This window comes from Littorina saxatilis, linkage group LG12 (assembly GCF_037325665.1).
Source record: "Littorina saxatilis isolate snail1 linkage group LG12, US_GU_Lsax_2.0, whole genome shotgun sequence".
Classification (NCBI taxonomy): Eukaryota; Metazoa; Mollusca; class Gastropoda; order Littorinimorpha; family Littorinidae; genus Littorina; species Littorina saxatilis.
In genome coordinates, this window is record NC_090256.1 from 55,761,061 (window position 1) to 55,785,889 (window position 24,829).

Consider the following 24,829-nt stretch of genomic DNA (forward strand, 5'->3'; position numbering starts at 1 on the left):
GGACCTATTATCAAGTTAGTGTATCAACTTTTGAACGAACTGCGCCCAGTAGTTTCCCAGCAATAAGCTGTTAGTCGAGACACACACACAGACACACAATTGAAGTCTGCTGGACCCTTGTACTAGCGTACTCGGGGATAATCGATAAGTTATGGCAAGTTATTGCAGAAAGTGTAGTTTTCATGCATTTCCGGAGTTATGCTCGACACAGACCAACATAGACCATATAAAACATAGTAGGGAGGCAAAGCAATGTTAATGCAATGTTCTGGTGACACAAAAAGTAACAGACTAGCTGTCGCTTTTGCGAAATGGGCAAATTTTAGAAGCCTTTCCGCATTTTCGGCAAAACGCTGCCGATTTCACGTAATGGGCAGCGTTTTGCCCATTACGCGAAATGGGCAAAAATGTTGCCGATTCCGCGAATTCGACAATTCCGTGAATTCGGCACGACATATATATATTGCACAAAAAAACTCAGAAAAGTGTACCCAATCAGTAAAGCACAGTCCCCTTGTATTCTCTACCATTAAATTATAACACTCTTTCCAATTAGCATGGTATTAATCCTCTTTTTATATTTAGTCAAGTTTTGACTAAATATTTTAACGTAGAGGGGGGAATCGAGACGAGGGTCGTGGTGTATGTGTGTGTGTGTGTGTGTGTGTGTGTGTGTGTGTGTCTGTCTGTGTGTGTGTGTAGAGCGATTCAGACTAAACTACTGGACCGATCTTTATGAAATTTGACATGAGAGTTCCTGGGTATGAAATCCCCATACGTTTTTTTCATTTTTTCAATAAATGTCTTTGATGACGTCATATCCGGCTTTTCGTGAAAGTTGAGGCGGCACTGTCACGCTCTCATTTTTCAACCAAATTGGTTGAAATTTTGGTCAAGTAATCTTCGACGAAGGCCGGGGTTTGGTATTGCATTTCAGTGTGGTGGCTTAAAAACTAATGAGTGAGTTTGGTCATTAAAAATCTGAAAATTGTAAAAAAATTATTTTTTTTATAAAACGATCCAAATTTACGTACATCTTATTCTTTATCATTTTCTGATTACAAAAATATATAAATATGTTATATTTGGATTAAAAACAAGCTCTGAAAATTAAAAATATAAAAATTATTATCAAAATTAAAATGTCCAAATCAATTTAAAAACACCTTCATCTTATTCCTTGTCGGTTCCTGATTCCAAAAACATATAGATATGATATGTTTGGATTAAAAACACGCTCAGAAAGTTAAAACGAAGAGAGGTACAGAAAAGCGTGCTATCCTTCTCAGCGCAAGTACTACCCCGCTCTTCTTGTCAATTTCACTGCCTTTGCCGTGCGCGGTGGACTGACGATGCTACGAGTATACGGTCTTGCTGCGTTGCATTGCGTTCAGTTTCATTCTGTGAGTTCGACAGCTACTTGACTAAATGTTGTATTTTCGCCTTACGCGACTTGTTACATTTAGTCAAGTTTTGACTAAATTATGTTTTAACGTAGAGGGGGGAATCGAGACGAGGGTTGTGGTGTATGTGTGCGTGTGTGTGTGTGTGTGTGTGTGTGTCTGTCTGTCTGTGTGTCTGTCTGTGTGTGTGTGTAGAGCGATTCAGACCAAACTACTGGACCGATCTTTATGAAATTTGACATGAGAGTTCCTGGGAATGATATCCCCGGACTTTTTTTTCTTTTTTTCGATAAATACATTTGATGACGTCATATCCGGCTTTTTGTAAAAGTTGAGGCGGCACTGTCACACCCTCATTTTTCAATCAAATTGATTGAAATTTTGGCCCAGCAATCTTCGACGAAGGCCGGACTTCGGTATTGCATTTCAGCTTGGTGGCTTAAAAATTAATTAATGACTTTGGTCATTAAAAATCTGAAAATTGTTAAAAAAAAAAAAATTCTAAAACGATCCAAATTTACGTTTATCTTATTCTTCATCATTTTCTGATTCCAAAAACATATAAATATGTTATATTCGGATTAAAAACAAGCTCTGAAAATTAAAAAATATAAAAATTATTATTACAATAAAATTTCCGAAATCGATTTAAAAACAATTTCATCTTATTCCTTGTGGGTTCCTGATTCCGAAAACATATAGATGTGATATGTTTGGATTAAAAACACACTCAGAAAGTTAAAAAGAATAGAGATAAAGAAAAGCGTGCTATCCTCCTCAGCGCAACTACTACCCCGCTCTTCTTGTCAATTTTACTGCCTGTGCATCGAGCGGTGGTCTGACGATGCTACGAGTATACGCTCTTGCTGTAAAAATGCAGTGAATTCAGTTTCATTCTGTTAGTTCGACAGCTTGACTAAATGTTGTAATTTCGCCTTGCGCGACTTGTCTTTTCTTACGCTGTTATACAAGTGTCGATACCAAGAGCGACACAAATTACACATACCTTTTAATAACATGGTCACCCATTCAGGCAAACGGCAGAGACAAGAATTATATAAGAATCGTGCATTTATTTTAATGTTATGTTTTAGTCGTCTGCTTGTCTTCATGTTTATGCGCCACTAATGTAATTTCTCAGATTGACTCATTGAGATAATAAAGTGAATTTGATTTGATTTGATCTGAAATAAGAAAAGTATCTGAGTGTGAGAACAACATTCTTCTCACACCAAGCACTCACTAACATTCAGTGACTCACACACAACATACCTCTGTAAGGGTCAGGGGCAGAGATAGGGGTCTGTCTGTCAGCTGCAATCACAGGCAATCCTACAAAGCTTCCCTCATGAAGACCTGAGCGTAACGCCCTGAGGGCCCGTCGCTGTCTCTTCTTCAGACGATGCTGCTGGTACAGACAGCAACACGACAGCATGATGATCAGCCCCCAAATCATCCAGAACCCTGTGGAGTATTAACAGAGTCAAATTCCTGAAAATGCACGCTTTTTTTAAATGTAAAGAAGCTTGTGTTCAAATTTGTGAACACAAACCGAGATTTACTTTCACTTATAACCCTACAGGCCGAGCTGTGGAATATTAGGTCTTCAGACACCACTAATACCCCAGCCACCCCCTTTCAGGTACTAGGTCCTTTCTCTTATGCACACATGTACGCATGCACACAACCACACACACAAAAACACTCACTCACACACGTACGTGCAAGTACAGTCACACACATTTAATGTGTACACAAACATGTTAAAACAGTCACCTCCCTGGCATGTAAAAGATCTTCTTCATTCTGCCAGAAACGCAAGTGGCAAGTTTTTTTGTGTTTTTTGTTTGTTTGGTTAACGCCCAGCCGACCACGAAGGGCCATATCAGGGCGGTGCTGCTTTGACATATAACGTGCGCCACACACAAGACAGAAGTCGCAGCACAGGCTTCATGTCTCACCCAGTCACATTATTCTGACACCGGATCAACCAGTCCTAGCACTAACCCCATAATGCCAGACGCCAGGCGGAGCAGCCACTAGATTGCCAATTTTAAAGTCTTAGGTATGACCCGGCCGGGGTTCGAACCCACGACCTCCCGATCACGGGGCGGACGCCTTACCACTAGGCCAACCGTGCCAGTAAGTGGCAAGTTAGACCTAAACACACACACACACTCCTGGGTAGCAAGACCTAACCTTTCGACTGGAAGGAAGCAATCCAAATAGACCTTTTCGGAATCTGACAAACTCTTCCTTCGAATGTCGCGAGAGCCGAGTACAATTGAGTCTTCGCACCTAGCTCACGGTACAAAAATCCGTCCCACATACTTTGCTATGCTTCAAAGGTTGCGAGAGCTTGCAAAAGCTAGGAATATTTAGAGGGCCTTTATTCTCCAGCAATGGGTGGATGAAGTTTATAATTAAATGACATGACTTACACCATAGTTCATAGTAGTAGGTACAGCAGTGGGTGGATAAAGGATAAAATGAAATGACACATGTCGAATTACACCATAGTTAATTCATAGTAGTATAGGTGCAGCAGTGGGTGGATAAAGGATAAAATGAAATGACACATGACTTACACCATAGTTCATAGTAGTATAGGTGCAGCAGTGGGTGGATAAATAATGAAATGAAATGACATGACTTACACCATAGTTCATAGTAGTAGGTACAGCAGTGGGTGCCGTCACTCCCACAGCAGTGTCCCTGGTCACACCACAGCTCCCCGTTGCACTGCTCCTGACCCTGCATGCAACAGTGCATTCAACAGTTTAATTCAGTGGAACCCCCCCTTTCAACACCCCGTTTTCTCAAACTTCCTGTTTATATTCATAACCTCTGTACATTTACCCTAATTTTAAGACTCCCTCCTTTTTATTAATTTTAAGAACTGATTTTCTCAGATTGTTTCTTAGACGGGGGGTTCTATTGTATTCATCCTGACAGACTCTAATTTTAATGGAACAAAAAGGTGGGTTTTGTTTAATCATGTTTCATTATATTTATATAATAATTGAAATTCCATCTCACACGGCAGAAATTAATATGTAAATCGCCGTGAGCTCTTGTGAGAAGGGGCGATTAATAAATGTCCATTATTATTATTATTATTATTATTATTATTATATATAATAGACCAAAGAAGACGATCACTTACACAACTTAATAATGACCCTATATCACTAGTATCAGCCTTTGAACAGAAAGACAATCAAGGTAGAGGACAAACAAATAATACCTGTGTGTAATACAGTGACAAATTAAGTGTAATACAGTGACAAATTAATAGTAATACTAATAGTTAATAATAAGAAGTGTGTGTGTGTGTGTGTGCCGTGAGTGTATGTGTGTGTGTGTGTGTGTGTTAGTGTGTGTGTGTGTGTGTGTGTGTGTGTGTGAAACTTTCCCTCCGTTCGCTTGTGTTAACGCGTAAATAAGCATGCGCAGCAGTTTATATTTTCGTATTTTAAGACTAGATGAAAATAATCTTCCGTCAGTTTACCGAATTTTAATTTTTTTAAGTAAAATCATCACATTCACAAACATCAAAACTGTTACAAAGACTTATCTTGATAAATAACTCTACGGTCCCCAAACTCGTGGTCAGAATGATAACATCAGCATTTGTGCTTTCTGTGGAAACGGGTGAACTCACCTTGGATACATCAACCAGACAGAAAACCCCAAACACAACAAATGACACACCCAACACATCCATCTTGCAGTCATTTCTTGGGGAATACCTTTTTCCGGGTCAATCAGAAAGGAAGTGACCTCGCAGAGTAAAAATAGAATGACAACATAAAGCAAGTGAGACAACAGCTGCGCCTTATGTCTGAAATAATATTAGTTATGTTTTACGAGAGTATTGAACTGCAACATTTTGTCAAACGATTATATTGTTATGCCATTGTTTCCCGTTGTACGAAAACAAAATAAGGAATTCCCTTCCTAGCTCCGCACGAACAACCCTATGACGTCAGATCCTTTGACTGTCCAGCCTGGCAGAAAAATTAGATTTTCTCCAGCTTGTCATTGTCGTCTCGACCAGTGACTCAAGTCTTAGTTTGGTGATTTGCTCATGCTGACGTAACGATCATAGTTAATATATTGTGTGAAAGCTTGAACTGGTGTTTTGGTCTTCTGGATTAACCAGTCTGTGACAGATCTTTCTGATCCTTCAATAGTTCAACTTCAGTTCAAGGCAAGACTGCCCTCTCTCTCTCTCGTGCTCTCTCTCTCTCTCTCTCTCTCTCTCTCTCTCTCTCTCTCTCTCTTTATTATATGAGTTTGCTAAAACCGCTTCTTTTCCGTCTTCACATTATGCCAGTGACTGAGTGACACGCAACAACAGTACTGGTCACTTCCAATTCCATGTTCTGTTTGTCCACCGAAGTTGACATTGATTTTTTTCGGCACCAACACAAATGCTAGCAGTAGCAAAGTAGAATAGATCTGTTTATCGTGTGATGGTAAATGTCAGGGCAGTCGCTTTAGACCAGAGGCCAGGAGTTTGAATATATATATTCAATGTCCAAAATTGTTGATATAAAAAATACACACTTAAATTAAAAACAAGCTAACAATGATACAAAGTTACAACTTACAGCACTATGCTTCATTGCTTCACCTTGGTAATGGTACTTGGACTAGCCCCATTTCACATGCCTCTAATGGCTCTGCAGTGAGGACATAACATCATTTCATCAGTAGGCTACTGTACAGAGAGTGAGATGGAGAGAACAGAATGTGGCACAGAGATTAGATGGTACATGTACAACTGGTTTGAAAAATAATAACAAGTACAGTTGAACCTGCCCTAGTGACCACTTTCCTTTTAGTAAGGACCACCTAAACGAATCCCTGACAAGTGTTTGATGTAATAAGTCATCTTTCAGTAGCGACCACCCGCCTATAAGTATATAGACCACTTGGTCGGTCCCTTGGGTGGTCGTCATAAACAGGTTCGACTGTAGTAATAAACAATGAAATAAATTAACAACTTAATGAATGAAATATATATATATATATATACTAGATGATTACCCGCTTCGCCGGGTACCGGCTTCGCCGGGAAGAAGTAGAGCCGAATACCAGGCTGCGCCTGGGACCCGGCTTTGCCGGTAAAGCCGGCGTACGAAGGAAAGGAGATAAACGCGCAAAACACTGGAGACCTTCTAAAAATAGTAACGTGCAGTGACCTTCTAAAAATAGTAACGTAGTAACGGGAATATGGATTGACGCCACACGGAGGAAGGGAGATAATCGTTGCTGAAAACACTGGAGAAGATAAGGAAGAGTTACTGGTAGTGGATCCAGACCAAAAAAACCAAAATCGGTTCAGCGCGCACAGCGCTGCGCGCTGAGAGCACGTGTTGAAATATCTCATCGATGAGGTTGTGTCCGGGGTGTAGCTGAATACGGTGTCCAAATTTGAAAAAGATCCACCGAGAACTTTGGCCGTGCATCGCGAACAGACAGACAGACACTAGTCGTATATACTGTATAGATATATGAGACAGTGACAAAAGGTCAGGTGTCATGTCTACTGTCCCGAATGACACACGATTGCTGACATTTCACCATTGCCAAAAGAATAAACAAATAAGAAATAGGTAGAACATGAATGTGAAAACTGACTTTGATTGTTGATCAGTATTTTCTATACCACTAACAAATAATCTACTTACACATAGCTGTTTGGCAAATGTATGTTGCATGGGACACACTGACATGAAAGTGGAAGATGTTTTTCCCTCTAGAGAAACTACATATCAAGTTACACTTTTTGTGCTCTTCCATTCCAGTTGGCAATCAATTGTTAACGCATGTTATTAGAAAAAATAGAACGAAAACAGATTAGATAGAATGAAAAATGTACTGGTGATGTCATTTGGGACATACTGACATGAAAACGTCACCTTTTGTCATTGTCTCATATATATATATATAGAGAGAGAGAGTTAGAATGAACAAGGGAGATCATCCTCAAAATTTCAAAATTCCACGTAGGATTGTGAGCGGCAGAGACACACAGAGTGAACGATGACCTCCCTCGCTCACGACGTAATTCTTCCATATTCTCGCTCTTGACGTCAATCTATTTTTAACTTTTCTTCAAAAGTAACACTAACAAACAATAGAGTGCACATTTTGGCACTTTTACCAGCAGCGCTCTCATTCTAAATTTCTATTTTGTTGCTTCAACAACTAAGAGCAGCTGCTGATACTTCAAAATTATTTTCTTACTAATCAAATGAAGATTCTCTTCTATGCAGAGAGCCTACCGCAGAAATGTGGTTTTCTCTTTTGCATAGAAGTTTGAGAATTCTTCTCCGATTTATGCTAAGAGTCTGCCTTGATGAGAGCTTCTTTGCTCACAACTGGTAGCAGTCTTGGCTGAACAAAAAACAGACCTTTTAAGGTTCAGCACTCTTTGAGAATGCCCTTAAACGCACTTCGGTGAGTTCTCAATCCTTTTTAGATTGTTAACTTTTCCTACTCTAGGGTTATTCTTGATCAGTGTTGCAATCGGTTCCGAAAGTGTTTGACTTCCCATTAGGCTGTCTGTGAAGAGTTATTTCTAGATCTATTTCTAAACCCCTCCCCCCCACCTCTTCCTTTTTCTCCAGAGTGCTCGGTGCTTTCAAAATTCCACATTGGAATGTAAGCTGCAGAGACACACAGGATGACCTCCCTTGCTCATGTCATGACGTAATTCTTGTGCATTCTCGCTTTTGAGGTCAATCTATATATAGATAAACAGAGATGATTACCATTTTATTTTGTGTGAATAACGATTGCATTGTAGATTATTGTTGACCTGATTGCATTGTGTCTGTGCAGACAACCTTTGCACCATTATGAGGCTCTTCGCCCTAACCGTTGCCTACAAAGGCTCTGATGGAAAGGTCAACCAGCTGAAGGCAGCACATGAACTTTCCTCCTTCGGCTACTTCCAGAGGGGAAGGTAATTTAGATGTCTGAAAGAACAAGATAATAAATTGATGTAGTTGATAAATTGATAATAAACTAATGATAAATATATATATGTCTGCCGAATTCACGGAATTGCAGAATTCGCGGAATCGTCAACATTTTTGCCTGTTTCGCATAATCGGCAAAACGCTGCCCGTTACACAAATCAGAAGTGTTTTGCCGAAAATGTGTAAAGGCCTCTAAAACTTGCCCAGTTTGCACAATTGGCAGCCACGTTTTGGTTTTAAAGTTCTAAAATGCCTTGGATATCATCACACCTGGACAGCCAGAAGCTAGACTGGATAAATATTGCAATGTAATCAGTACATTATGGCTAGTTGTAGCAAAAAGTGTGGTTTTCGTGTATTTTCGGAGTTATGCTCGACACAGACCATAAACACCACAATAAGGAGGCGAAGAATGTTAATGCAATGTTCTCGTCATACAAAAAGTAACGGACTGGCTGCCGCTTTTATGAAATTGACAATTTTTACTTTTAGAGGACTTAACGCGTTTTTGTCAAAAAAGCTGCCGATTTCGTGTAATGGGCAGCGTTTTGCTGACTACGCGAAATGGGCAAAAAGTTGTCAATTCTGCTAATTTGGCAATTTCGTGAATTCGGCACAACATATACAAGTTTTCTGTGTCAAGTGTAGAATCTTGAACTAATGTGGCAGAGTGCTATTTTGAGATCTGAGAAACATATATGGTTACTTTGTTGCTCACATGTCCTGGAAGTCACACACAAACTGTCTATCTGTGAACCAAGTGCTTCCATTAAATGCTTATCAATCATTGTTAATTTATTTACAACACTGCCTACAATGAGTAAGGGGAGCAAGACACCTGCTGCTTTTCGTAGTTTTTAGACCATTTTGTATCAGCTGTAAGTGTAACTGAAGAGCACACAGTCACACACACAAACTTATCAGTATCCTTAGGCCTAAAAAAAAAAATAGGTGTGGTTACGGTAACCCGACCTACCCTATTTTTAGGGGCCGACCCTATAACTTTTTATTACATTTGTCACAAAAAAAAACACACACAAGAAAACGAGTGCAGAAAACGCAATGAAAGCGAAAGCGCCCGAGTCGCACACTTATTTCCCTGTCAAGTAGGTTTAATTTGTACACACTAGAAAAAAAAGTTTAAAAAAAAAAAGTGATTGCCTACCTTCCTACCCTATTTGTTTTGGCTATGTTACCGTAACCACACCTATTTTTTTTTTTTGTGGCCTTACTTGACTTTTTCAGTATACGAGAGTTCATGGATTTTACCAGCAAGATCCTGGTGGAGAGAACAGCTTTGTGTTCAAGGGCATCTGTAAAGGAACAAGGTAAGCCATTAAGACAGAAAATTACATATTTTAATGAAAAAAAGGTTATCAAGGAAGAAAAAGAAAGAGTGCTTGTATCACTTCTTTTATTTAGTGTTACAGTTTACTGTTCAGCAATTTTTGTGTGTACACAGCCTGATCATCAGTATTGATTATTTCTTGGTGTATAACATTTACAATAACAACCAGTGACCCCGTGAAGTGCTTGATGTTTGCTGGTACAGGACCTGTCACTTCTGAAGCATAACAGTAACACCGCAAGTTTGTTCTGCCGTATATTGATGTTTATGATTAGCTACACATGCATGGCTGCCTTATGGCAAGATTTGTTGTTTTCCTTGCAGTATGAAATACTAGATGTTGGTACATTGTAATGTTTAAACTTCATTCTTTGTACAAACCTGAGCTCTTGGCTTGACATAAACAGATACAAACTGGACGTTTCATCCTGAAATTAAATATTTAATCCTTCATATTCATATATATATGCTTTATTTCAGAGTACATTTGCCACGTGTACGTGCGACGTGATGGTCTAGGGGCTGTGTTGATTGGTGACCATGAGTACCAGCAAAGGGTGGCACACACACTCCTCAACAAGGTGCACAGACATCATATTCTTTATTTTTGTGATTAACCTCATTGACCACTCTCAGCTTTATATATGGGCTGTGCATTTTGTTTGTGACTGCCTGAACTAAAAGGCGTGATGGAAATATGAGTGTGAAGCTCCACACAACCAGCGTTCCATTTTAAATTCCATCCAGATTGTGTAGCATGCGCGTGCATACATGTTTGCCGAACTAGATACAGCAGTCTTGTGATGTGCTTTAATATGCCTCACAATTGCTCTGTACTAGATCAACATACATGCAGAGCATTTGAACCAGGTTGACACAGTGATACAAACATGAAAAACTGGACTGAAATCTGATAAAAAAAATATATTTTGGTCTATTGGTGCCTGTGACAATGTGGCTACTGGTTTTGTCTGTAAATAATTATCATAGATTCCGTACATCATTTGTCTAATTTACACGGCTGTAATATTATCCTTTTTGTCAAAGGGTGTGCATGATTTTCTGTAATAAAGATGAATGTTCTCGAATTCTGTTTCAGGTTCTTGATGAGTTTACAGCAAAGTACTCAAGTCCACAGTGGGCTATCTTAAAAGAAAGGTTGGATAATAAATGTTTCCTCTCTGTTTCTACATTTGAACAGTAGCATGATTAAAGTTATACTGTGCTTCCATTAAAGGTGTAATATCTAAGGAGCAATTTTAGGAGTGTTTTCTGGCGAATTGGACCTTTAAAAGTTAAGGGGACATTCGCCGTGCTAATTTAGACACTGGCAGTAATTAGCTCAAAAGTGGTTCATTACTATCCTACTTAGTTAATTGAATGTTGTTTGATGAACTGTTGTCTCAGACACTCCTGTGTGAAATAGTCTCAACCTCCATTCGTTGTACATTTTTATTCAGTACTGGTGGGAACCCATTCACCTAGACAAATGAAAACCGTTGAATTCTGGAAGTCAGCGAGCATACACTCATTCTATGCTGTACAGGGCTAAAACGCATTACATAGCATAAACAAACACGCTGTCTCGAAAGACCGCCCAAACGTATTTCGATTTGAATAATAGCATGTTCAAACTCAAATTCTAAGGCATTTTTCGCATGTGGCACTGGTGTCATCAATTCGAACCCCAGACTGAACTCAGTAACTCTTTGGGCAAGTTCAAATCTGTACCACTAGCAATGGCACGTGAAAATAATTTTGGCAAAGAGTAAGAAAAACATCAAAACAAAGAGTGTGGGTAAGGAGACATCCCAGTGTCTAAACACAACCCAAACACAGCTGTTTCAATTTGCATAACCAAGTGCTGAAAGACTAATTTTAAGGTATTCCTGGTGTGGTGACATAATCACAATCCCTGACTTTATACTTTTAGCTTTTGGGTTGATAAGAGATTCAGTTTTTTTCCCTTTATACACCTTTAACGTAGTTTGTTTGATTTAACCTTTTGTTTTGCTTGAACTCATTTAGTGGATTGTACATGTTTGTGAGTGCACACACACATGCACAAACTGGATGGTGCACACAAAAGGCAGGTATTGACAGGTCTACACACACTAATGATAGCTACAAATAAGCCCATGTTTTCATGAGCTTATGGTTATATTAAATTACATATCTTAACCCAACTCACATATAGCAATTTACTTCAGTCTAGTGCTAGAACGCTGCATCGCATCACCTTGGTAACAAGGGAGGCAACTCTAAAAAAAAAGCTACCTTGACCCATAAACAGGACAAAGTCACGTGACTTCCTGACCTTGCCCCATATTGTAATCATTCTCTACTCAGCGCTCCGTGGCTACGGACGTGTTTTGCTTCGCTTAGGCTTTTCAGCCTTTCGTCTGACTTTTCCTCCTCTTCTCTTACTTTGTGTTTGGGGTGAGCATTTTTGCATATTTTTGTCGTTTTTGCTTGACTTAGGTCGGTTCTGCACTTAGAACATTTTTACACGCTTTCGTCCGCCATGTCGGATAGCGGTAAGAAAAAAGTTCTAAGCAAGTGGGGAGCCTTCTCCTGTTAAGAAGCCTTCTCGTAAGTCGAAGGGCTCTTCTAGTCAAGCTGTTGTGAAGGTGTTAGACCCTTCGTCCAAACATTCTTTTGATGTTAAGATTGACATGCCTAAATCTCCCTCCATGCCTATTCTGCCTTCAGAATCTGTACCGGTTGCTTCCGGTTCTAGCTCTGTCAGTGATAAACAAGATGTTTCCGCTATTCTCCGCTCTTTGAGCGCTCAGGTTTCCTCCCTTTCAGCAGAGCTTTCGTCGACTGGGGCAGAATTTTTGTCTTTGCCTCTGGGTGTCGGCGATACCCTCGGCTACAGTGACGTCGGCCGATGTGCATTCGATGCGGGCGACGGAGTCTCTCTTCTGCGTACTCAGGCCTCGGCTGGTGTTCGGCCTGACTATGTTCAAGGTACTTATCCTTCGTCAGTAGCTGGGTTCTCCGGCCAACGTGAAGGGCATATCCTGGAGGAAGTAGCTCCACCCGATGGCCGGGCAAGGAGTGAAAGTTCCGATCCCCTGGCTACGCCGTTCCGCTCGCGCGGTAGGCTGGTACAGGGTAGGAGCCCAGATACGCGTTCGGTCTTGGATCGAACAGGGGATTTGCTACCGTCGGCAGCCTTCGCATTGTACGAGGCCAGATCGTCACAGCATTCCCCTCTTCCGCCCGGGGGGCAGGAAGCAGTCCCTAGGGGGGCACCGCTTGGGTATAAAATCCTTTCGGGTGTCTTCCGTTCCGGTTGACGCTTCGCCTGGCTATCACAGCCACGGCGGTAGTGTACTTCCGGGTTGCATGGAAGTGCGGGACTAACATTCGGAATTCGGTGCTTCCGCTCATGATGATGAAGACACCAACTTCCGTGTACCGTCTAAGCTTCCGATAGCGTTGGGTTTCGCAGCGGAAGTTGCCTCACGGTATTTTGAGGAAGGTGTGGCAACACTGACAGGTTTGTCTTCCCCACCTCCTTCCGCCTTGGGAGATTTCCACTCAGAGAAAGACGTGAAACAGCAGTTCCGTTTCCGAGAGTCTCCCTCTGTGGCTTACGAGTTGTCCAGAGTGCTGTCTGGTGGGCAATCTGGTAGTGCTCGCACAGTTCCTCTGTTGACGGCACACAGTCAGGCCCCGGATTCAGCACAGCCTTGGCTCGCTTCTGCAAGCCTCTCCACGCCATTGCCTCATGGTACGGCGAAGAGATTTGGACTTCCGGCCAACCCAGTTAACCTCATTGAGTCGTTTGCCTTGCCGCGCGCTACGCTTCCGGTCACTCCGGAACTAGCAGCTCTTCGGCAAGATGGCTATAGCAGGGACAGTGTCGTTCCTTATACGGAGTACGCCCTCTTGTCTCTGGAGGAAACGGGCAGGCGTTTGTCGGAGCTTTCCTCTCTGTCGGAGACGTTGCAAAGATCTCTTTCTAGATAGATCGCTTCGTCTCTTGACCCTTTTCAGTTTCGTGACGATGCTGTGGTTAAGGATGTCACGACTCTGTTAGCCACTTTGGCTAAGGTGTCTTCTGAACAAATGAGTTTGTCAGCGCGCCTTTACGCTCATTCCGTTCACGCTCACAGGTCTGCGTTCCTCACGGGTTCTAGGATTCAAGACAAAGTTACCATTGAGTCTCTGAAGTCTTCTCCTTTTGTTGAGGGTTCTCTGCTGGGGCAGCCGTCCTTTGATGCTCTCCGTAAGGAGACGCAGGACGCAAGAGACATGGCCATAGCACAGATTGCTCACCACGGTCTTTCCCACCAGAACAAAAGTCAGGGTCCTCCTAAGTCTCGGACCTCTTCGTCAAATAGGGGCAAGGCGCAGCGACAAGTCTCTTCTTCTCGGGGCAGGGGTGGTGGTGCCCCTTATCCGAAGAAGGGTCCGTCGTTCAGGAAATCTCGTGGGTCGGGGCGCAAGCCCCACCCCCAATGATGCTCCCCCGAACCACTCGTTCCCACAGCCCCCACCCCTTTGGTGGCGGGCGGCCCCTCCCGGGCCCTGCTAGGCTGGTTGCAGTCGGTAAACAGCCAGTGGATTGGGGGCATCGTGCGTTCGGGGTTCAGGCTACTCTGGTTGGACGGCAAGGCTCCGTTAACGAGAGTACCCCCCTCTTTTCAGTTTCCCAGAAAACAGGAAGCTCAATTGGCCATTCAGGGCGAGATCACTTCTCTTCTGAAGAAGGAGGCAATAGAGGAGGTGTTGGACCGCAATTCCCCAGGCTTCTACGGCAGAATTTTTGTGGTCCCAAAAGCCTCAGGCGCTTGGCGCCCAGTCTTGGACTTGTCTCCTCTGAACAAATATACCTAAGAGTGGTAAAGTTTACAATGGAGACTCCGGCATCGGTAAGAGACGCACTCAGACAGGGAGACTGGGTGACGTCAATAGATTTGACAGACGCTTATTTTCACATACTCATTCACCCTGCGGACAGGAAGTGGCTGAGATTTCTGTGGGGAGAACAGGTTTTTCAATTCGTAGCTCTCCCGTTCGGGTTATCTCTTGGCCCGTGGATCTTCACAATGGTCGTGCGTCAGGCAAAAAGGGGTGCGTTTACAGGCTTATCTAGACGATTGGCTCATCCTCAATCAGGATTTGGAGGCTTGCAGAGCCCATACCCAGTTGGTCCTCAGTCAAGCTCTGGACCTGGGATTTTCAGTAAACCTGGTGAAGTCAGAACTCACGCCTTCACAGGTGTTTACGTATCTCGGCATGACTTTGAACACAGTCGATTGGTCGGTCCGCCCTTCTCAGAGAAGGGTGGACAAGCTTCAGGACCTGGTGAGATCTCTGACCCTGAGGAAGAAAGCGCCTGTGCGCGTTCTAGCTTCCCTGCTCGGTCAGATGGAATCTATGGCTTCCCTTGTGCCCCTAGGCAGGGTACATAAACGACCATTTCAGGCGGCTCTGAGTTCGGTGTGGAAGCCTTCTCTTCAAGGCTGGCAGACAGCAGTCTTGTTGGAAGGGTGGTTTCTACACACGACGAGGCAGTGGCTACTCCCCTGGATTTCACAGGGAGTCCCAATCTCTCTTCCTCCACCGGACACAGATCTGTTTACAGATGCGTCCATGGAGGGCTGGGGTGCTCACCTCTCTGTTCACACTGCTTCAGGTCTGTGGAACATGACACAAAGCAGCTGGCACATCAATGTGCTGGAGCTGGAGGCTGTTTTTCTGGGTCTCCAGTCTTTTCTGTCGCTGGTCACGGACAAACATGTTTGGGTACGCACAGACAACACTACTGTAGCGGCGTACATCAACCGGCAGGGCGGATCTCGGTCTCTCACTCTGTCTGTCAAGGCCTGTCAGATTCTGATCTGGTGCAGTCAGCATCGCATTTGGTTGTCGGCAAAATACCTCCCAGGCAGTCTCAATGTCTTAGCGGACTCGCTCAGCCGCTCATCCAGTGTCATACACACAGAGTGGACTCTGACTCACCAAGCGCTTCAGTGTCTGTGGTTACGTGTCGAGAAACCCATGGTCGACTTGTTTGCGACCAGATTTTCTCGCAGGCTGCCGGTCTTTGTCTCTCTGTTTCCGGATCCAGAAGCCTGGAAGGTGAACGCACTGGAGATAGACTGGCCGGGTCTGATGGCCTATGCGTTCCTGCCTTTCAAACTCGTGAGCAAGGTTCTGAGGAAGGCGGAGACAGAACAGCCTTACCTGGTGTTGGTAGCCCCTTGGTGGCCCAGCCAACAATGGTTTCCCGATCTTCTTCGTCTCGCGGACGATCCTCCCATTCCTCTAGACGTCAAAAAGGGAGAACTGGTTCAGCCAAGATCGGGAGTACATCACGAGAACCCCCAATCGCTGAGGCTTCACGCGTGGATACTGTTAGGGTCGCTCTGCGTCGCTCAGGCGCCTCAGATTCCACATTAGAATTTGTACAGAAAGCCCACAAAGTTTCCACTGGCTCGGTATATTCCTCCCACTGGTCAGCTTGGGTAAAGTGGTGTTCCCGGAATGGTGTTAATCCTACTTCTCCAAGGGCGGATCTGGGGGGGGGGGGGGGTTACACGGGTTACGTAACCCCCCCCCACCCCCCAAAAAAAAGAGGTAATTTATTGGCTCAGGATGCACCAGATAGCTCTATTTTGCTTCTTTGGATAAAAAAAATTTCCGGGGGGGCATGCCCCCGGACCCCCCTAGAGGCTTAGGCGCCTTTGGCGCCGTCAACTTGTATCTTCGCAGTCATTTTGTAACCCCCCCCTCCAAAGTGAATTGATCCGCCCTTGTTCTCCCCGATCCATGCAGGTTGCCAATCACCTTTCTTGGTTGGCTGCTCAGGGCATATCTCCTTCTTCCTTGCGTGTTCGGCGATCTGCTATCTCGTCTACGTTGAAACAGTTAGTACATTGCATTAACCTAGGCGGTGTCATTGCTAGCGTCCTCAAGGGCGCAGCTATAGGTTCCTCGAGGTCAAAGTCTCCTTTACCCTCTTGGGATCTGTTTTTGGTTCTTAAATTTCTTGCCTCACAGGATTTTGAGCCTTTGCAGTCGGCAAGTTTAGCTAACTTGACTCGCAAAGCTTTGTTTTTGGTGTTGTTAGCTACTGCCCGTAGAGGCAGTGAGGTGCATGCCCTTTCAGGTCTGTCTAAAGACATTTCTCTTGAAAGCGATGGTTCACTTACTTTAAGATTCAGACCGGAATTTCTGGCTAAGAATCAAAAGCCTGGTCTAGCCTCCCCCATCGTTCAGATCCCTCCCTTAAGTCGGGTTCTTGCTCCAGGAGACCCGGACCTGGTTAACTGTCCAGTTAGGGCTCTCAACAGTTATTTGGCTCGCACAGCGCCCATCAAAAATTGCTCTTTATCTCCATGAACACGATAAGGAGTAAGGACGTGTCTCGGGTAACCTTGGCTAGATGGATTGCTATGCTGATTAAGCAAGCGTACGCATGGTGGCACAGACAGGAGGGGGTTGGACATGCTGTCCTTCCTCTGACTTCTGCAAGAACACATGAAGCCAGGGCATGGGCCTCTTCGCTGGCAGTTCTTCGCTCAGGAAGGCTGGCGGAAGTCCTCAATGCTGCATACTGGAGATCGCAGGACATCTTTATCAACTTCTACCTGCGGGATGTTGCCAGTACGCGACAGGACGGCAGTAATTCCCTGCCAGCCCTGGTAGCGGCGGGCCAAGTCTTGCCTGCTGTTTGAAGTGAGTGGGTTTTTTTCCCACCACCTTTATTAGCAATCTGCTATATGTGAGTTGGGTTAAGATATGTAATTTAATCGAAAATTTTAGTAGTAAATTTTCATTTGATTAATATACTTACCCACTCACATAGTTAATTCCCTCCCACCTTCCCCGCTAGTGGGGTTGTTCTAAAAAAAGAGGGAAGTTTTTCTGCGCCTTCGTGCGAATGATTACAATATGGCGGCAAGGTCAGGAAGTCACGTGACTTTGTCCTGTTTATGGGTCAAGGTAGCTCTTTTTTTAGAGTTGCCTCCCTTGTTACCAAGGTGATGCGATGCAGCGTTCTAGCACTAGACTGAAGTAAATTCCTATATGTGAGTTGGGTAAGTATATTAATCAAATGAAAATTTACCACTAAAATTTTCGAATATAAAATTTGAATATGTGTATGTCTTATTTTTTCAGCGATGTCAATTTTCCTCAGTTGCAAGATTATCTGCAGAAATACCAGGTATGTAATAAGATTGTATGTGTGTGTGTGTGTGAGAGAGAGAGATAGAAAGAGAGGTGGAGAGGTGAGGTAGGTAGATAGAGAGTTAGCATGGGGAGTGGTATCAGTACATAATTTGCCTGATTAAGGCGTTGAGCTGTTGCCGTGTGACTCTGCATGTAGTTTTTATTTTCTTTTACATCTGTATATATATAGTATGACTTTGGCGGAGGAGTTTGGGTGGGTGGATGGTGGGGTTAGGGGCCGTTAAAGAGTGCAATAATTTCATACCATTTATTCTGATGTCATCAGGCTGTCAACGGCGGAAAGCTGCTGTACACGCAGAGAGCATAATAGCCTGTACATCAAAATACTGTACTGTGACTTCTTCATATCAGTTTCTCTCCCTGGTAATGAATACATTTACTTTAATTCTAAATTGTTCTTCTTGTTGTGTGAAGAATCCCAAGGAAGCAGATGCTATGACAAAGATTCAGTCGGAGCTGGATGAAACAAAAATTATTCTGGTAAGTAATAAATACTGATGAATAGTGATGAATGAGCAAATGTGTCTTGGTCACTTCATGATAATGCGGAGACGTTGCTATAATTTATTTTCTTGTGTAAATTTATCAAAGTGGCCGTTAAAAGTTTGTTTTCAACAGGCCCTGGCGCCACCTTTTCCTACCATGAAAATAGTTTTTAAAAGTTGCTGAAATGGCAGCAAACTTTTGGGCAATTTGAAATAATGTTGTCCCTGTAATATTGATTTTACCTGCAGACCAAAATGGAGAAGAAGGTCTTCAATAGAGGGTAGAGGTACCAAGAATATTTATGACAGCAAACCCTGCTGTAAATTGGTGCCCTGTAGAAAAGGGGAAATGCTTGATGGCACATGTAATGATGTTGAGAATGGTTTCTGTTGCAGCACAACACGATAGAGGCAGTGTTGCAGAGAGGAGAGAAGTTGGACGATTTGGTCGACAAGTCTGAAGGCCTCAGCATGCAGTCCAAAGCTTTCTACAAAACGGTAGGACATCACTACTTTCTGGCACAAAGAAATTGACTGTTCATATTGATTAGAATCCGAAGATGTGCCATAACCTGGGTGAACTTTTTTAGGTCACATTCAAATAAAATTAGGTTAGCAGAGGTGATATTCTTCTTGTAGAAAGAAATACCAAACACTGTTGAAGAAGGCAACCAGCTTTCTCATAGTCAGAAGTTTGCTGAAACCAAGCGTAGGTAAGACAAGAATTACATGTAATTTCAACATTTAGACAGGAAAGAACTCTTGGCTGAAGTGAACTTGCAATGTAGCAATACAATATTTCAGAGAATCTTTTTTTCTGCCTGTAGTTTACCTTAATCCTTAAAAGGGTGTCTTAGGTCAGCCTGGTTTGATTTGGTTTTACTAAATTTCAGTACTTTCGATGCATTCATTAATTTGACTGTTGTGCTTAATTTTGCGATAACATTTCAGGCCAAAAAGACCAACCAGTGCTGCATCATTCTATGAAGCTGCAGACGTCAAGGTCAACTCTACTATTCCACGCTAATGCTGTTCTACGTCCACTAACTTTAACCTGACACTATCTGCCATGAAGGGGGATCACTCCAGTCTGACAGCCTGATAACTCTGTCAGCCTGCAGAGTGATGATTGTGATGGTTGGTTGACAAGTCTGCAACCCTCTGAAAAGTGAATTTCAAATTCGGCTGACAACGTTTGACTGCATGGTGCTTGTGAGAAGTTAGTTCAGCCGTGACAAGGTATCGCGGATTAACCTATTCATCGTACTGTGGGGCTGTGTGTGTTTTGGGAGTATTTTCAAAGTGGTCGTTTGGCACATTTAGTTTTATAGACCCCCGCCCCCTTGTTGGATGCTTCATACTATCTTTCCATTAACTGATGTGGATAAAACGAGAGGTAGTAGAAACATTTATTTATTTATTTAGAGTAGTGTGTGAAAACAACTTTCAGTGCTGTTATTTCATATGAGTAAGCACAACAAAAAGTGGTCTTCTTTCCGAAGAACAATTATTTTTCAAGTTTTTAGTCTGATAGCACCTAAGTCAGTGTTTCCAAAATGAAAATCATTCAGTTGTACTTTTGCATCTATTGAAATTGTGGGGAGAAATGGTCATTTGTTTTATAAAATGAAACAGTAATGTTTAGTGTCTGCTTACATTGCTTTCCTGTTACCCCTAAATCCTCAAAAAAAATGTGTTTCTCAGAATCTGTAACTGGTTTAACCTGTTTTGCATTGGCACTTTTGACTGTCATGGTAGAGTTCTTCAAATATATCTCTTCAGTTTGTGCTCGTGTGATAAATTCACCCTAGATATAATGAAATAGCTTTCTGTTTGTACGGAAGTATTGAGTGTTTGAATAGAAATGACAGTGCTGAAAATTGAAAATGAATGATTTATTTCACCAACATGGATTGTTCCACTTGTCGATCGTCAGTACAGTGACACCCCTCTTTTGAGACATCCAAAATTATCAGAAGATCAGATGGTAAAATGGCCGAACATTCTCACACACTATTACAGAAGATCTGATGTGGAGTCTTGAGTGGGTTAAAAGGGGGGTTCCACTGTATAAACTGTGTTCAGGCCCACCGTGCTTTTCAGCTGCGGTAAACAGAAATGATATGCTCATCTTGAAACACATACAGCTTGTAGCTAGGTTAGTATGATTTAATTTAAATCGTGATTTTGCTTCATTGTGGAGAAATGAGAACGTGCAATTCAGTTATAAATGGAACCCCCATTTTAAGAGCTCCGAAAATCCGGTCTTAATATGGAGTGAATCTTAAAATGGGGCTAATTTTACAGAGGTTATGATCTTAACAGGGGGTTCCATTGTACCGTATTTATATCCTATGCTAGGATTTGTGGTTTAGGTGGTCAGTTTGTAGATCTGTTGTTATAACTCTGAACGGAGCTTTGGCTGTCGTTAGCGTCAGTATTATGAAGATGTGTGACACATGTGACATTATAAATTGACCAGCCACCACAGATATTTCAGGTGGTCAGTTTACTTGTTTGGTTGACGACCCCGTTTATACTTTCAGATTCCTTTCTTTTGTTTGACCTTTATTCATTCCTTCACGATTGGTTCTTGTCGTTAAATATGTTTCTTTTCGCCAGATGTCTTTTGAATGTTTTTTGGTTTTTTTAAACCCACTGTATTAGTTGAGATTTAAAAAATCACCATTCTTTGTTAGGTAGGTACCGGTCTCATCACTGATGTAATTTTACGCTATTTTGTGTCGTTTATGTATGCTGTACAGAGTAGAGATGATGTCTCATTGACTGGCCATGAATAATGTTGTTGCAATGTTTGTGTACAGTAGTGCTTGTAGTTGTGACTGTGCATTTATTGTAGCTGAGCGGTTTTGTGCAGATATGAAGTTTTAAAGTTGTGGACCAGTGTGTGTGTGTGTATGTGTGTGTGTGTGTGTGTGTGAGACTGACTTGACTATTAGGGTTTAACGTCCTCTTAGACCAACTGGTCTATATTGGGACAGGTATTGGTAATACGCTGAAGATATGGTGTGATACTTTGATTCGAACAAGCCCGCTGTGGCTGTCTTCTTCGACACACCAGCATTGGGTTTGTCTCGTCAAAGTATCGAAATACGATCATGATAATCAGAGACGAGAGATGATGCATGCGTGTCTTCGTGTTTTCCAAGCCCTGAGACTTTTGCTGTGAACGTGGGATCTTTTTCGTGCGGACACCGAAGAGAGTCTGCACAAAGTTGACTCCGAGAAATAAATCTCTCGCCGAACGTGGGGATCGAACCCACGCTGATAGCGACCAACTGGCTACAAAGCCAGCGCGCTACCAACTGAGCTACGTCCCCGCCCTGTGTGTGAGAGAGAGAGAGATTGTCAATGTGATCAAGATAGTTCAATGAGAGTGGGTTAATCATTTAACACACTTGCCAGCTCCCTCCCCGGCTGTGCAGAGTGAGTTTTCTTGTATTTTTAATTTACCATTTATATAATTTCTGTTTGAGTAAAAAAAAAAGTATTGTTTAGTTGCCTTGAATATTCATTTATGGGGTGTGGTAATCTGTGTAACATGCATAGACAGTTAACCAAAAAAATGCACTGTTCTGTTTTCGTTTTTTCTGTTAATAGCCCACACTAGTATGGTAAAGTAACATTTTCCTGTGAGAGTGTCGTTTTAAGAAAATAATTGCTCATGTGTGTGTGTACAGTCAAACCCCCCCTTTCAAGACATCCAACAGTCTGAGAAAATGAGGTCTTTAAAAGGGAGGGAGTCTTTTTTTCATTTTTGAGTCACTTGAGAAAAAGTGACTCTATGTAATCGGTCAGTGTTAGTCTGTCCGGCCGGCCGTCCGGTCGGCCGTCCGGCCGGCCGTCCGTAGACACCACCTTAACGTTGGACTTTTCTCGGAAACTATCAAAGCGATCGGGCTCATATTTTGTTTAGTCGTGACCTCCAATGACCTCTACACTTTAACGATGGTTTCGTTGACCTTTGACCTTTTTCAAGGTCACAGGTCAGCGTCAAAGGAAAAATTAGACATTTTATATCTTTGACAAAGTTCATCGGATGTGATTGAAACTTTGTAGGATTATTCTTTACATCAAAGTATTTACATCTGTAGCCTTTTACGAACGTTATCAGAAAAACAAGGGAGATAACTAGCCTTTTCTGTTCGGCAACACACAACTTAACGTTGGGCTTTTCTCGGAAACTATAAAAGTGACCGGGCTCAAATTTTATGTGAACGAGACTCATTGTGTTGTGAATAGCAATTTCTTCCTGTCCATCTGATGCCTCATATAATATTCAGAACTGCGAAAGTGACTCGATCGAGCGTTTGCTCTTCTTGTTTTTTTACCTCCTTGTTTTCTTCTCTTTTTTCTTTCCTTTTTTTTTTTTTCCTTTATTTTTTTTAATTTTTTCTTGTAAATAGGCGGTGAGCATCCTTCTTCATTGGTCTTTTTTCTTCTTTTTAACTGTGTAATATACCTCTATGTTGGAGTTAAGGGAGGGAGTCTTAAATTGGAGGTACATGTAGTATGTACAGATGGTATGATCAGAATTTTTTTTTTTTTTCTTGAAAGGGGGCTTCCTCTGTATTGAAATATGATAGGGTATATGTATGATGTTGTGACTATCCATACACTGCTTGACTTTGATCCCCCCCGCGGGTTAGTGGGAAGAATTTACCCGATGCTCCCCAGCATGTCGTAAGAGGCGACTAACGGATTCTGTTTCTCATTTTACCCTTGTTAAGTGTTTCTTGTATAGAATATAGTCAATGTTTGTAAAGATTTTAGTCAAGCAGTATGTAAGAAATGTTAAGTCCTTTGTACTGGAAACTTGCATTCTCCCAGTAAGGTAATATATTGTACTACGTTGCAAGCCCCTGGAGCAAATTTTTGATTAGTGCTTTTGTGAACAAGAAACAATTGACAAGTGGCTCTATCCCCTCTCCCCCCTTTCCCCGTCGCGATATAACCTTGAACGGTTGAAAACGACGTTAAACACCAAATAAAGAAAGAAAGAAAGAAAGAAAGCTTGACTTTGATGTTCAAAGGTATAAGCATTGAGTAACTGAAAATTGCAGTGTCCAGCTGTATTGTGCTTGACAACATTCTCATACATGTGTGTGTTACCTTTTGTTGACAGTACATACTGCTGATTATTTTTTTAAGAGATTATATATATATATATTACTTACTAATTTTTTTAATTTTTAGAAGTTTACACATAATTGTATTCAATTCAACAAAAGAAATAAGCAAACTCTGAATGTGTTTTGCTGATGACAGTTCTTGTAATAACAACATGTATATTTGTATTCTGTGTCTAATTGACAGGAAAACATTTTGAGGATGCATAAACCCCTTGCACCATCAGTTCTACAAACTTCTTGTTTTTTAAATTCATTTGTTTGCAACAACAAAAAGTACACTAGACTGTTAATACAGGTCCTGTTTAATTAACTACTACTTGCGTCAGAAGGCGAAAGAGACATGTATGGACAATGTTTAGTCGCTTTCTATGCGGCTATTAATACATGACCACACACCTCCACTCTCCATATCCAACCCCCACACTCCTTTATAAATAAATTTGTGTATGAATTCACAGAAGTTACCCGCTTGTTCTTTCTTTTTCTTTTGGATTTCTTCGTTTTATTCTCATTTGTTTCTCTAATTCTTGTGTTTCCTGTTGTAATTTACCAAGTCCCAGTTGGCATGGATCTATTTGAGATGTTTATTTATTTATTTATTTATTTTTTTGCATCAGCGTTTTTCATGTTGAAAATCTTTTACTTTTTTGTTTGTTCAAGCCAGATGAGTTAGAAGACTTGTGTGATATCAAGCTTTTCTCTCATTTACATTTAAGCTTTCTGATTGGCCCTATGCCTGTATGTGAGGGGTGAATGTCAAGTTATATTTCTCACTGTGTTTTTTGTTTTAATTTTTCTTGAAGATTTGTATTTGAGTCAGCACATTAGTAGTTATATTAACTATTAACTATTAACTGAAGAATAAGGGCAACATTCACAGAAACAAGCTCTGATTTTCATGTTTTCATGTCTTGACAATCTTTTTAATGTTTTAACATAGAGGGGGAATCGAGACGAGGGTCGTGGTGTATGTGTGTGTGTCTGTCTGTGTGTGTGTGTGTGTGTGTGTAGAGCGATTCAGAGTAAACTACTGGACCGATCTTTATGAAATTTGATATATCCGGCTTTTTGTAAAAGTTGAGGCGGCACTGTCACACCCTCATTTTTCAATTAAATTGATTGAAATTTTGGCAAAGCAATCTTCGACAAAGGCCGGGGTTTGGTATTGCATTTCAGTTTGGTGGCTTCAAAACTAATTGATGACTTTGGTCATTAAAAATCTGAAAATTGT

General features: G+C 41.9%; 2 protein-coding genes across 2 annotated transcripts in view; one reads left to right on the plus strand and one right to left on the minus strand.

Annotated features, from left to right (window-relative positions):
- Nucleotides 1-5,220, minus strand: part of LOC138982313 (WW domain-binding protein 1-like) — a 38,717-nt gene extending 33,497 nt beyond the window's left edge. The window contains exons 1-3 of the mRNA XM_070355575.1: nucleotides 5,068-5,220; nucleotides 4,061-4,157; nucleotides 2,676-2,867 (exon numbers count right to left, since the gene is read on the minus strand). Coding sequence (XP_070211676.1) covers nucleotides 2,676-2,867; nucleotides 4,061-4,157; nucleotides 5,068-5,130 — 352 coding nt within the window. The 5' untranslated portion in view covers nucleotides 5,131-5,220. The remainder of the gene's footprint in view (nucleotides 1-2,675; nucleotides 2,868-4,060; nucleotides 4,158-5,067) is intronic.
- A 158-nt stretch (nucleotides 5,221-5,378) lies between these two features.
- Nucleotides 5,379-22,759, plus strand: LOC138982315 (synaptobrevin homolog YKT6-like). The gene is made up of 9 exons (XM_070355576.1): nucleotides 5,379-5,616; nucleotides 8,259-8,382; nucleotides 9,644-9,726; nucleotides 10,227-10,327; nucleotides 10,846-10,904; nucleotides 17,889-17,934; nucleotides 18,375-18,440; nucleotides 18,842-18,943; nucleotides 19,397-22,759. Exons 2-9 carry the CDS (start codon nucleotides 8,276-8,278, stop codon nucleotides 19,430-19,432), a joined length of 600 nt encoding a protein of 199 aa, XP_070211677.1. The 5' UTR covers nucleotides 5,379-5,616; nucleotides 8,259-8,275; the 3' UTR covers nucleotides 19,433-22,759.
- Nucleotides 22,760-24,829: the final 2,070 nt, after the last annotated feature.